Genomic DNA, 14,855 nt, shown 5'->3' on the forward strand with positions numbered 1-14,855 from the left:
CTTATGTTTTTTTTTTTTTAAACAAATTAATATGAGACTTACATGGAAACATTGCAGATGGTTACATTGCTGGTCAACAAGACAAATATCGACGTCAACGCACTCAATCGGAGAGGTTTCACAGCCCTAGATGTTGTGGAGACAAGTGGCAGCAGCTCCGGTACTCTCCAGCTCATACCCACATTACTGGATGCCGGCGGTAAGCGATGCGATCAGTTGCCCCCAGGATCACCCAAAATCCAACGACTCACCATCCACAACAATAACCCAGAACCATCAATATTAAATGAAAGACCACTATCGCCACCGCCACCTTCACGGTCAACTACATCCACGGCCATAGGTTCTCCTGCCAATCTCCACCGACATAACCGACGGCGCCACCACAGTGACCGCCGAGAAAAGCAACGTAAACTCCACATGGAAGGCTTGACAAATGTACGGAACACCATCGTAATTGTAGCTGTTCTAATAGCCACCGTGACATTCGCCGCCGGCGTTAGTCCTCCCGGTGGTGTTCACCAAGACGGGATATTGATCGGAAAATCAGCTGTTGGAAGGAAAACTGCTTTCAAGGTCTTCATGGTCTGCAACAACGTGGCATTGTTCTCTTCACTGGGGATAGTGATCGTTCTGGTGAGTGTCATTCCTTTCCAGCGAAAAAAGATGATGAAACTTGTGGCGGCCACACATAAGGTGATGTGGGTTTCAGTGTCGTTCATGGCAACCGCCTATATAGCAGCTACGTGGGTGGTGACGCCAAGTGGAAAGGGAACGAAGTGGGTTCTAGTGGCTGTTTTGGCGATTGGGGGAGGGTGTGTGATGTCCATCTTTATTGGGCTTATGGTTTTGTTGACAAAGCATTGGCTGAGGAAGTTGGAATGGAGGAGAAGGAAGAGAGACGGGAGGAAGAAGGAGAGTCCTAATAGTAGTATAAGTAGGGTAGAAGAAGATCTGCCTTACTCCAGGAAGAAACGTATCTCTGACTCTAGTAACTCTGATTTGGAGAGCTCTGAGAAGGAAGGTTTGTACCCACTTTAAAAGTGTTCCAGCTCTTAATCATATTTCCATTAGCGTCTTAATTGATTCTGTTATGAACTCGGCCGAGGACCAAGTGCAACTCCTTAATGACTCGCTTTGGTTGAGAATGTTTTCCCGAGCCAACTGTCTTAACTCTCGGCTTACCCCTTTCTGTTTGTTCTTCCCTATCTTGGCAAGTAAAATAAAGAGATATGCAAGCTGGTAATTTGGTTCTTCGAGGGAACCAGCCTCCAATAATCTAAGCCAAAGCTTGATAGATAATTTTCATACTTTCATTACAAACTCAATATAAATAGCAATATACTAAACTGATACTTCCTACAAACACTCCTTTCATTTAGCAACTACTTCCCATACTCTATGGATGAACCACCACCTCATTGCAACGTTCACATTGGATGAAACGGTCACCTTACCCACAATGATAACAGCCCCACATTTCTTATATATACTGTATTAGTACACGCATTATCCATATATATGCATTCCTCTAGTTTCTCTCTCTCTCTCTCTCTCTCTCTCTCTCTCTCTCTCTCTCTCTCTCTCTCTCACACACACACACACACACACCAACATGGTTAGGGGGTGAAAGTTTGTCCTTGACAACCTGAACCCACTCTAGCCCACCTTGAGCCCGAACAGAACTTGGGCCAAGTTTTTTTACCCTAAGGGTGTGTTAGGGTTGAAAAACCGCAACCTTAGGTCAGGGTTAGATAGCTCAGGTTGAGGCCTCAGCCTGGCCCAACCCAACCCAACCTAGCCCGGCCCAAATTTAACCTAGGGTCAGGGTTGGTTTGACTAAGGTTCAGGTATTTTATTTTCTATAATTTTTTAATATATAAGATAGGAATGGCAAAAACAGGTCAATCAAGGTTAATTGAACCATTGCATAAGCTAATGCATCTCAAGAGTGGCTCTTTCTCTTCTACATTTTAATACAATTCTGATTTCTAGCAAAAAACAATAATGCATCCCAAACCGATCCAACCCAGCCTTAATAGGGTCAATTAAGCACGGGTCCTATCAAGGCTGGGTTGGGTTGGTATGAACCCAGTAGGTCTGGGCTTGAACATAAACCCGGAAGGATTGAGTTGGGCCTAGATTGGATTTTGAGGACCTAAGATTGGGTTAGGATTTTGAGAAACCCTTCCCTATTTCAACCCTACACACGGTGCTGTTTATACGTGAACTTGGGCTTGGGTCTAGTATCTTATCTTTATTAAGTGCTCTTCGGCTTAAGTCATGGGCTTTCAGCTTAGGTTCTCTTGTAGATTTGTCTATTAACCTTTACATACAGAGATACAACCCGTAAGTGGGAGAAACATAGATGCATTGATTCGAACTCCACATGGAATATTGAATCATAGCCACATTCTCAAGACAATCTTAAACGATTTCTGTTTATTATAAAAAAGAACACTTAAACAATTTCAAGTATTCTTCTCTCCTCTTATTCCTCTATTTTGTTGAGTGTTGAGCACAACCCTTACTGTCCATTTCTTGAAAAAAAAAAACCTTAGTATCCATGGTTAGCCTAGCAAGGGAGTGCATCACTACTAGATAGCCTCTAATCTTAGGAAAAAAATCGTCTGCAATTCCGATCTTGTACAATTCCGTGTAATACCACCTTCAGGCGGTGACACGTGTATTGATACCAATACAATGGTCCAGATTTGATTTAAATGCCTCTTCACTGATTTAATGTTTTATTAGTTGTACCAGATCTGGACCATTGTATTGGTATCAATACACGTGTCACCGCCTGAAGGTGGTATTGCACGGAATTGTAAGAGATCGGAATTGCAGACGATTTCAACCTCTAATCTTAAGGGTTGATTGGCATGCAAGTCTATTTGCGTTATAGGGAGACTATAATAGGGGTGTCAAAAAAGTCTAGTAAACCCGAATCAGCCCAGCCCAAATAGGGTCTGGGCTGAGATTTCAGCCCCTAGAGTGGGTTAGGGTTAAGAATTTCAGACCCGAGGCTGGGTTGGGCTGGGCCTAGATTGAGGTCTCAACCCTACCCAATCCAACACAACCATGTGTATTAAGTATATAATCATATAAATATGCTAATAATTATTAATGGGTATTTATAGAAAAAGGTATTTCGTTTTCCACAATCTACATATATATATATATATATATGAAAACTTTGATCTCCGACCTCAGCAATGCATCAAGATCAAAAAACTAAGTAACTGATAGTACTAGGTTGGGCTAGATTGGCTTAAAGCCGGTCCAATCAGGGTCTATAAGGGCTGGGTTCGGTTGAGCTAAACTCGACAAGGTTGGGCTTGGGCTGAGATATCCAAGTCCGACCTAGGGCTGGGTTGGGCCTAGGTTGAGTTTATAGACCTTAGGGTTGAAACTCGGCACAACCCGGCCCATTGACACCCCTACTCTATAAAAAAAAAAACTCAGCCCAACCCAGCCCATTGACACCCCTACTCTATAATGTAAGGACAATAACCATTTGGCACCACGCAACCCATTCATTTGTTGAAGAATCCGAGTCAAGTTGTTGTACTGGTAAGTTTCAATCTGGTGGAATTGTTACTCTCCTTCAATTGGTGAACTTTTCTATATAATAGATAAGTCTTATATTCTTTTGGTATTATATATTATTACAAGAGGCATGATCCAAGACCTCCTGGGAGGATAGACTTTAATGCTCCACACTTTAGCTATCAACTACACTAGGTATTTGTTCACTGTTGTAACCCTTGTTATCATAACCACAAAACAAATTCAAGGCAAATAGGCTAGCTATTTATTTTCTTTTGTCTAAAGAGAAAGGATCCACATGGAGGGTTTTCCTTTGATGCCAATGTGAGGAGGAACCTATAAGCACTACGACAAATTGTAGAGAATGGTATCATCCATATGGGTCCACATGAGTTATAACAGGAGAGACTGTTAATCCCAAGTAACAGTCTATTCCAAGTAAATGTGCTTCTATTTTCTGTTGCCTAATACCACAACTCCTCCACCTTGAATCCTCTCTTGGATCTCTTGAAATTTCTTCATACTTGTGGGTGAAATGGTTTATGTGGCTGCCATATCCCCTCCACCTTATGTTCCCCCATGGATTTCCTTAAACCTCTACCACCAATCCCCCCTTTTTTTTCTCCCCTGCATGTGATGTTAGGTTGGGTGATTTGGAATGTGTGTGTTAAGTTTGTCTCGAATTCTTGACCCGTTTTGAAGATTGACCCGATCCGACATATTTTGGTGGCGACCCGAATGGGAATTTTTCTGAGATCTGTGATGGAAGCAGAGGGCTTGGGCCGATAGGCCCAAGCCCGGAGCCCATCACTGATCTCGTATCTCGTATGGGGGTGCGGGGGGCGTAGCCCCCGCGGTATGGTTCGACCGGATCGACCGCGACCCGATGGGTCGAACCGTTATTTGGCGTATATATATATAATGTACTGTTGCTTGTTGAGAGTCATTGTATTCTAGGGTTTTCACGGAGCTAGGGTTTCAGGGCGAGTTCTTCCTCGCCGCTGTTAGGGTGTAATCCTTCTTCTGTATAGTGGATCATCTTCTTCTTCGCCCGAGGACGTAGCACACCACCCTGGTGTGTGAACCTCGTTAAATCTCTGTGTCGTACGGATCTATTATCTTTCTTTATTCGTGTTTCTTGGTGTTTGATCTAACACAAATTTAGGTACATATTTATAGATTCCATAAATAGATGACGGTCTAGAAATTATTTGCCCAAGTCTTTTCTTCTTCTCTCTCTCTCGCTCTCTCTCTCTCTATCATCTTAATGTATTTATTTAGATAATTAATCTATAGATATGGGATAGCTTATTGTCCAAACTATTGTTCAATGAGGTGAGAAAATGATTATCCTTCTACATATGTAGGTGAATGATTACCTTTTGATAAACACTAGTTCAACCCAGTCGTGGTGGCAGCTTCGATTTAAAAAGCCAGGGCCTAGGAGAGAAGGTCGTGAAATCAAAAAGATATTGTTTTGTGTACAATCGTCTGAAAATGTTTTTGCCAAGTAAAGAAAGAAATGGCCAACTAACTCTCCTGAAAATAGAAAATAAAAGAAACCATTAGTTCTCCTTCTTGTTCTCCCCCTTCATTTCATCCCGTCCTTTAACCTACCTCTCTCTCTCTCTCTCTCTCTCTCTCTCATTAGAAGAAACAAACTGAACCCAGATAAATATTAGTGTCAGAGATCAGAACACAATCTCTTTAAATCCTATATATATTTTTTACAGATTTACGATTTACAACACCAACACAGGTACTGATCGATAAAGGAGACGAAGAAAAGGCTCGGAATTGGGAAGAACAAGTGGAGTATTCCGTCCTCATATCCAGAAGGTCAGCTAAATAATATAAAATTAATCCCATTTTCGTTTTCATCAGCTTGTTACAATCCTTTGAATGTAGAATAGATCACAGGCCTTTTTAGGCCTTTGTTAAAATCCACATTTGAGAGCGTTAATGTATACATTGACCATGTTAACACCTAAGATAATGGCAAGTGTATTGGGTTTGTCTAGGAGATCGTTGAGGGATTTTCACCAAGAGACTGTTTAATACCAGGGTGTTTGGAAGATAAGTGAAGATGTGTAAACTTTAGTCCCATATCGTTTAAATGAGAGATTATTGGGTTAATTGATAATCTCTAGCCTCTTACTTAACACGTAACAACACGTTTTAAATCTTTGAGGTCTATGGTCAATAGACCAAAGAAGATAGTATCATACCAAGATTAATGGGGTATAACGGCAAATGTATTGGGTTGAAGGGTCCCTACCAAGAGATGAGAGTGCAGGGGTGCCCACGTGAGTACAGAAAACTCTTCCGATACACTCCTTAATAATCAAACACTTGACCTCCTTACTCTAATACCATATTCACTATCTGGCCAGGATCTCATGGTCAGGCAACTCTATATACTTACAACCCCATGTCCACACCACCAGCGGCATATGTATATATTTTTTTGTTTTTAATGTTTAAAAAATTATTTATTCCATGTGTAGGTGGGAAAAGAGGAGAGTAAGAAAACCTAAACTATAGATGGCGATTCAAGTATCTCAGTCTCAACTATTTCTCTTGGTTCTAGTCCTAGTCAACTTGTTGATTCATATTGGAGGTGTCATAGCGAGTCACAACTCAGATTCATTTAGCCGAAATAGTTTCCCTGCTAGTTTTATATTCGGTACAGCTTCTTCTGCTTACCAGGTAATATCAGGAGGCTCTATTGATGTGTTTCTCAGTATCTAGATACAATATTTACCCTTACATATGTCTTCCTGTTTTTCCTTCAGTATGAAGGTGCAGCAAAAGAAGGTGGAAGGAAGCCAAGCATATGGGACACTTTCACCCATCAACATCCAGGTTCTCTCTCTCTCTCTCTCTCTGACCGAGTCACAGGGCCAACCCTTTGCAAATCTAATGGGTTAATAAATTGAACTTGGCTTTTCTGATATATTTATTTTTATAATTTTTTTTATATGATTCACATTATAATTTATTTAAAAATTTAGATTGACATAACTGACACACCTGGATTGGTTAGATAGTGAATTGATCTATTGAAGAATTAATATTGAAATATTGCACAATGTAGTGTTTCTCAGATTTCTATCACATACTTTCCTTGTCAATGTGAGATTTTTTTTTTTCCCTCTTGAAGGTTTATGACTTTGGTGATCAATTTTTTTGGAGATATTATCCAAGTCATCAATATAATGCTTTAAAATTTGATTAAAAGAGTTGAAAATTAAGAGAAAAGATATCATCTTTTTTTTTTTGGAAAGAAGGGTGCTCCATAGTAATGATAATAGCCCCCAGGACAAGCCCCCGTACGGTAAGTAGCGCTTTCGCAGGACCAATGGGCAATAGTGAGCATGCCAAGACTTGAACACACAATCAGCCGAAGAAAAGATATCATCTGAATTCAAGGGGATTCTTAGTTAATGATGCTTTATATTATGAATGGTCATATTCCATGTTGTTTCATCAGAGATGGCTTTACGTACTATAAAAGCTATTTAGATCAACTCACTTGGATCACTCATAGCTATTGTGAAGCCAATTCGATTGCAGATGGTTAGCAAAGCATATGGCAGCCATGAGAACTTCAACATTATGGTTGATACCTCCTCGGTTAATTTACTTTGAAAAATCTAAGCTGGGATGCTCAAGACCATCCAAGATGCAAATTCAATTGAGTCTTCTTGCTTTTCTTTTCTAGTATGATTCTGATTGCTTGTTTGCTGATGGCAACGCTGAATGTGGACAACAATCTGAACATTTTTTTTTTCTATGGTTCTTATCTGTATTTCATTCATTCATTCTTAATATATTCCTTTGCTGATGTTTTAGTAAATATATATATATATATATATATATAAAAGAGAAAAGACACATAAATAATGACTTATACGGTTAAGATGGACCACAATATTTAACATATAACCAATCAAAGGCGTTCCCAATTAATTTACTAGTAAAAATTGGCTAACATATTTAATGCATATGTTAAAAATTATTTTCATGGGAATCTGTTTCCAAACTTCTTGTGTACGGAATTTTAATACTTATTAATATTATTTCTTCTCTTTCCTTTTCTTTTCTTGGCTACCAAACATAGCCTTAGTGACATGTAGTCCTTAGAAGATCTGCCATTCCAATTTTGGATGCTGATAAGCCTGACGGTATTGTGGCAGATAAAATCGAGGACCATAGTAATGGAGATGTAGCCATCGGTTCTTATCACCGGTACAAGGTATGATCTAATATATTTACTTCAATATTTGTATACATATGCATATTCTCCTATGTATGAGATATAGGTGGTCTTGCTCAAAGCATTTTTTTTATACTTCCATTATTAGGATCAATGAGTAGATGTCTATTATATTTGCAGGAAGATGTAAATGTAATGAAGGAAATGGGTATGGATGCTTATAGGTTTTCCATTTCATGGTCAAGGCTTTTACCTGGTAAGATCATGTTCCATATTCCTATGTAAATTAAATGATGCAATCCTGCTGTGGCTTCAATTATTTAGTTGATCTCATGACCGAGTTGGCCTTTGGGTACTTTAATGAGATACCTCTTCTGCTCATTAAGTAGCCAACTAATGTTATTTTTGCACCCTTCACGAGCTAACGAATTCATAGAAGATCTTGGGCTAAATTTCTTCTACCTAGAACAACACAACTAAATAGGTAACTCTTGTGGGTACCTTATGTAGGGCTAATGTCTGATTTTTGTAGTTATGAATATACTGATATAATGAAAAATGAAATTTAAAAAAAAGAAAGAAAAGAAAACCCTAATGATGACTATGTAATATAGTAATTAAAATTTCAAAAAATTCAAATATATTATTTAAATATTTTAAAATCTTATTTTAATATATCCAAATCTTAGTGAATCGATTGAAAAGTGAAGCCATACATTTTAGATACAAATATTTAGTTTTTTATTGTTCGGTAAGTAGCTCTCTATTGGGGAGTAGAGACATATTTTTTATTTTTTATTTTCCATAAAAAGAATAGAGAGATAGATACATGGAAGCACGGACGTAGGCCATGCTCCTTAACCAAATACTTATGGAGATGTATATATGTATATAATTTTTTTTTTATATGTAATAATTATGACAACTCACTGACCATGCTTTATCAGATGGAAAGCTAAGTCGGGGTGTAAACAAGGAAGGCATTAAATATTACAACAATCTCATCAACGAGCTTCAATCCAATAGTAATCTCTCTCTCTCTCTCTCTCTCTCTCTCTCTTTTTGTAGGATTTCTTATGAAACATAAAAGCCTTCTCTGTTATCATCTGCAGGTATCCAGCCCTTTGTGACTTTGTTTCATTTTGATGTACCCCAAGCCTTAGAAGACAAATATGGTGGTTTTTTGAGTCCAGAAATAATGTAATCAGCAATAAAATTTATTTCCATAATTTTAATCTCCTACCTTCCAAAGATCTTGCAATACTGAACAAACTGAAAGTTGCCAATTTAATGCAGTGATGATTTCCAAGACTTTGCGGAGCTTTGTTTCCAAGAATTTGGTGATCGGGTGAAGCATTGGATCACTTTAAATGAGCCAGTGAGCTTTGTTACGGGCTACTCTGAGGGAAAAATTGCACCAGGTAGATGTTCCAAATCGGTTGGAGATTGTTCTGATGGGAATTCTGAGACCGAGCCTTACTTGGTAGGGCACCACCAACTTCTTGCTCATGCAGCCTCAGTGAAATTGTACAAGGACAAGTATCAGGTTATATACTAAGACTGATTCCTGAGTTGTACTTTATATATGATGGTGTAGATCATAGAAATTTTAATTTCTTATAATTTCTAAAAATGGTGGATCCTTAAGCTTTAGTTTACCTGATCTATAGAGTTTAGATTGGATGGCCAGAAAGTGGGGGTTTTAAATAATTTTGATTCCTAGAAGTTAGTGGGGGTTTGAAATAATTTTGATTCCTAGAAGTTAATCCTGTAATTTTTTTGTTTTAATTTCATATTACTGACTATTAGTCAAAAAAAAAAAAAAAAAAAAAAAAAAAAAAAAAGGAAAAAAAGAAAAAAAGAAAAAATGCTTGGTTGAAAAGATTTGTGTGGATGTGTGTTGCAGGCATCTCAAAAAGGAAAGATTGGAATAACAATAAACTCACATTGGATGATACCATACACTGAGCACCATTCTGATGTTGCTGCAGCTGAGAGAGCACTTGATTTCATGTATGGATGGTAAGTATAATTCGGTAAATACATGACTATATATAGCTTACCTGGTTGTGTTATCCCTTTTTTTCTCCAAAATGGAATGAATTTCGGATCGAAGAACGTTGAGGGATCGAAGTAAAAGAATAAAACAAAGGAAAAGAAGGAGAAAAACACAAGAATTACATTGTTCAGCCATAGACCTACATTCATGGGAAGAGAGAATTAGGGTTTTCCTTTAACATTACAAGAGTTTGTATAGTACTTACCACCTCTCTATCTCCCTCAACTCAAGGGACTACTTGGGCCAAAAAAGTCCAGATATTAAATCTAATGACCCATAAGAAAAACCCCTTGTTACTTCCATTTTTTTTAAACTATAAATGATGGAATCTTCCACTAAGATATATATGCCTAAGAAATAATCAATTGAAAAATACTATTAAGAAATGAAATGTCACCAATATTTTTTTTTTATTGTCGAAAGTGATGGATTACAAAGAATTATCTTTTTACATATTCCACCCAATTTGAAATTTTTTGTGAAATGATTTAGAAAAAAAAATCTTCTTTGTACACGGCTAGGAAAACATCTCCTGAAGAATTGTATAATCAATGGGTTTATTACATTGGAAGAAAAAAAGAAAAAACTTTCAGTGAGGAATTTATAAATTAAATTGAAACCCTAGACAAAGGATCTCTTACTTCAGATATACTCGAAAAAAAAAAAAAATTAGAGTATGTAATGAAAAGATGAAACTGCCCCACGCCCAGGGTATTGAAGATGTTGGTGTGACCTCTCATTGGTCCTGCACACCGATGTTTCCTTTGCCAGCAGGACAGAATTCTTTCGCACTTAATTTTATAGACTGCTCTTGATATACTAACAGGAATTCTATTTTTATTTTTATTTTTATTTTGTTAATTAGGTTTTTGAGCCCTTTAACCCATGGTTACTATCCCAAGAGCATGAGAACTAGAGTGAAGAGCCGCTTGCCAGAATTTTCAAAGAAGCAAGCAAAAATGGTTGAAGGATCATTCGACTTCATCGGACTCAATTACTATACAGCTTATTATGTGGCTAACGATGAGCATTGCAAAGATGTTAACACAACTTTTACTACAGATTCTTGCACTAAGCTCCTTCGTAAGTTCAAATGTGATCCTCACCCTTGTTCATAATATAAGTTAATGACATCCTAAGTTGAATCATATTATCAGAATTTATAATTAATCAAATCCTTTCGTAATGACAGAGGAGAAAGATGGGATCTCCATTGGTCCAACCGTGAGTATTACCCACTAGCTACTACATCAACACATCAAAATACTTTAGTAATGTAATTAATATTTCTTCTTACATTAATATTTTTTGATGAGATTGTGTGAATATTATTACAGAGTGGTTCATCTTGGCTTCGTGTATATCCACAAGGAATATTGGAGTTGTTGGAGTATACTAAGAAAAAAAGGCAACAATCCAGTGATTTACATTACTGAGAATGGTGAGTTTTTTTTGTTCTTGTTTTTACTTTTTTTTTTTGCCTTAAATATCTTGAAATCATCTTATCATGCAGCAAGTAGTGGATGTGATTTCATTTGGATTTTTTTTTATAGGAATATCGGAGTTGAATAACAGCACACTCACATTGGAAGAAGCTCTATCTGATAATTGGAGAATAGATTACTACAATCACCATCTCCAATTTATCCTCAAAGCCATCAAGTGAGTGTTTCTTTACTATAAACCTCATCCTCCACAAGAATTAGGGCTACAAAATAGGTCTATTCAGCTTGCGACCAGTCAAATTGCCCTGGCCCAAGTGGGCACAAAATTCTGGTTCAGCTCTAAGTGATGTTTGGGCTACCCTAAGAAAGACTTTGCCTTAACCTGAGCCCAAAAAAGAGAACACAACTCTGCAACATCTATAAGTTATGGTTGGTGAATTGGGAATCCCTTGCCCGTGGGTTGGTATTTGGATGGATATCCAAAATAGTGGGGAGGACATTCTCACCTTCATACTGTAGGGGGTTGGGTAGTAATGATAATAGATGGATGGGTGAGCCCTAGTCCTTGGTTAGAGGAAATTTTTTTCCATAAGTTATTTCCATCATGCTACACCTGAAAATTTTTCCATGATATGATTTATCACATATGAAAGTGAAATACTTTTTGTGTAGTTGAATGAGAATGTTAGTATGACATTTATTCTAATACAACTATGTTATGGGCTTCATGCATGTGAGAAATGATGAGAATGAACGAATCCACATCATATTTAGTGGTTAATCTGAATCAGACAGCCCATCGAGTAGGGAGCTTTTACATATTTTATTCAAGGTGTTTTCTTGTTTTCCAAATAGTCTCAAATAGAAAAATAATTACTTAAGGGACTATCTGAATGACACATCTATAAGTGTGTTTAGAACATTTAACCTGTTTTTATTCTCACTTGTCTTATATTCAAAAGTATTTTACATAAAGAGTTAAAAATGGTTTACAAATATAATTTGAGGGTATTTTATCATCATATAACCTATTATCAATAGTTACACTCTACACATTTTCTGAGCACACTTGTAAAATAACAAGATTTTATCCTCCTTGAAAGTATTATCCGAAAGTGCAAATTTAAAAATAAGGCTGCAAATTATTATTATTTTTTGGATGGGTATACTATAGGAGGGAAATTTTTTTACTGCTACCCTAAGTTCCTGCTCTTTGGGCTTGTAGCTAGGTTATAGTATTTTCTAAACTACCTTTCAAAATTCCATTTCTTTGGCTGCAAGCCTGGGTTGCAAGAACTTCACTGCTAATTAGGTAGCAAATAAATTTTGTCCCTATAAAGGGGGAAGGGGAGGGGGAGGGGGAGGTAATAAATAGACAGGAAACTTGAACTTGAGACCTCATTGTGAGTGTAGACTTGACACACCACAACTTCACCTATTGTGCTAGGCATTATTGTTAGGTTGCAAATTATTTAACACCTTAAGAAATAAAAATTCCATTAACCAAAGCATTGCAATGACATGTGAGTGATTTGATTGTCAAATTAGTTTAAAATTGAACCCTTGACCAAGGATGATATGTACAACGTATCCATCTAATTTGGAAAACAAATTAATTATAGCTCAGACCCAACATAGATCCGGAAGGGATTTTAAATGCATGGGCTGGGCTTGCCGTTGCGTGCCTTTTTTAGTTTTAAAATACTATTCTAGGTAATTGTTGTAAGTAAAATATTTGCCAATAACATCTATCAACTAAGTTTTACTAGAGCCACGGTAAAACGGAGTTTCTTGATCACGGCTTTCAAATGTGAAACAAAGGTTATCGTTCAACAGTGGGGGTATGGTCAACCATGTAGTGGGCTGTTGTAGAACCTTAGGATGTTGGTTAAACCTTTCCTATATGGTGGAGGAAAACTTTCTCAATCTCTAATATAAACTATTTTTTTGCAGGAAAGGTGTAAATGTGAAAGGATACTTTGCATGGTCATTATTTGACAACTTTGAGTGGAATGCTGGGTACACAGTTCGGTTTGGCATTAACTACATAGATTACAAAAATGGACAGAAGAGATACCCAAAGCTCTCGGCCAATTGGTTCACGAAGTTCCTTCAAAATACAAGAAAGACAGAATTTTAAATCTATAGAGCCCCAGTTATTTTAGGCCGTTGGAGAATTCATATCTTGTAGTCTATTTCTTTCTTTTTTTCTATGTTTGGTGTGGCTCTAATGGCAATGCTGAATGAGAATATGTGTATGACATTTATTCTAATATAACTATGCTATGGGGTTCATGCATGTGAGAAACAATGAGAATGGAGTCCACATCATATTTAGTGGCGAATCTCAATCACACAGCCCATTGAGTAGGGAGCTTTTACATATTTTATCCAAGGTGTTTTCTTGTTCTCCAAATAATCTCAAATAGACAAATAATTATCTAAGGGACAATCTGAATGATACCTCTATAAGTGTATTTACAACATTTAACCCTTTTTTTTTATTCTTACTTGTCTTATATCCAAAAGGGTTTTTTATGTAAAAGATAAAAAATGGGTTTCAAATATGATTTGAGGGTATTTATCATCATATGTCATTTTCAAGAGTTACATTCTAACATGTTTTCTGAGCACACTTGTAAAGTAATAACATTTTATCTTCCTTGAAAGTATTATCCGAAAGTGCAAATTATTATTATTATTTTTTAGATGGGTACACTATAGAAGGGAATTTTTTTTTTGCTGTTACCCTATTTTCTTGTTATTTGGGCTTGTAGCCAAGGCAATGAAATAACTCACTTTTCCTTTGGGTCACACGCACCTCCTAGGTTATAGTATTTTCTAAACTACCCTTCAAAATTCCATTTATTTAGCTAGCTTGGTTGCAGAAACTTGAGTAGCAGCCAAATATAAACAGGAGACTAGAACTTGAGACTTCATGGTAAGTGTAGACTTAACACACCACAACCTCACCTCCTGTGTGCCAGGCAGTTGTTGTTAGGTTGCAAATTATTTAACACTTTAAGAGATAAAAATTCCATTAACCAAAGCATTGCAATGACATGTGATTGATTTGATTGTCAAATTAGTTTAAAATTGAACCCTTGACTAAGGATGATATGAACAACATATCTATCTAATTTGGAAAACAAATTAGTTAATAGTCCGGACGGGATTTTAAATGCATGGGCTGGGCTAACCCTTGCATGCCTATTTTAGTTTTAAAATACTATTCTAGGTAATTATTGTAAGTAAAATATTTGGGAATCTATGAATAGAGTTTTCCTCAAGCCACCGTAAAGCAGAGTTTCATGATCACGTCTTTTATATTTGCAAGAAAGGTTATCATTCAACAATGGGAGTATGTTCGATAATGTAGAGGGATGTTGTAGAATCTTAGGATGTTGATTAAACCCTTCCTACGTGGTGGAGGAAAACGTTCTCAATCTCTAATGTAAACTATTCTTTGCAGGAAAGGTGTAAATGTGAAATGATACTTTGCATGGTCATTGTTTGACAACTTTGAGTGGAATGCTGGATACATGGTTTAATTTGGCATTAACTAAATAGATTACAAAAATGG

The 14,855-nt window shown here is 37.0% G+C and overlaps 1 protein-coding gene and 1 pseudogene across 1 annotated transcript in view; both read left to right on the plus strand.

Annotated features, from left to right (window-relative positions):
* Positions 1-1,277, plus strand: part of LOC122091997 (ankyrin repeat-containing protein At5g02620-like) — a 5,292-nt gene extending 4,015 nt beyond the window's left edge. The window contains exon 3 of the mRNA XM_042662276.1: positions 58-1,277. Coding sequence (XP_042518210.1) covers positions 58-1,041 — 984 coding nt within the window. The 3' untranslated portion in view covers positions 1,042-1,277. The remainder of the gene's footprint in view (positions 1-57) is intronic.
* A 3,978-nt stretch (positions 1,278-5,255) lies between these two features.
* LOC122092006 lies at positions 5,256-13,662 on the plus strand (annotated as a pseudogene).
* The last annotated feature ends 1,193 nt before the right edge of the window (positions 13,663-14,855 follow it).

Source organism: Macadamia integrifolia, chromosome 2 (assembly GCF_013358625.1).
Source record: "Macadamia integrifolia cultivar HAES 741 chromosome 2, SCU_Mint_v3, whole genome shotgun sequence".
Lineage (NCBI taxonomy): Eukaryota > Viridiplantae > Streptophyta > Magnoliopsida > Proteales > Proteaceae > Macadamia > Macadamia integrifolia.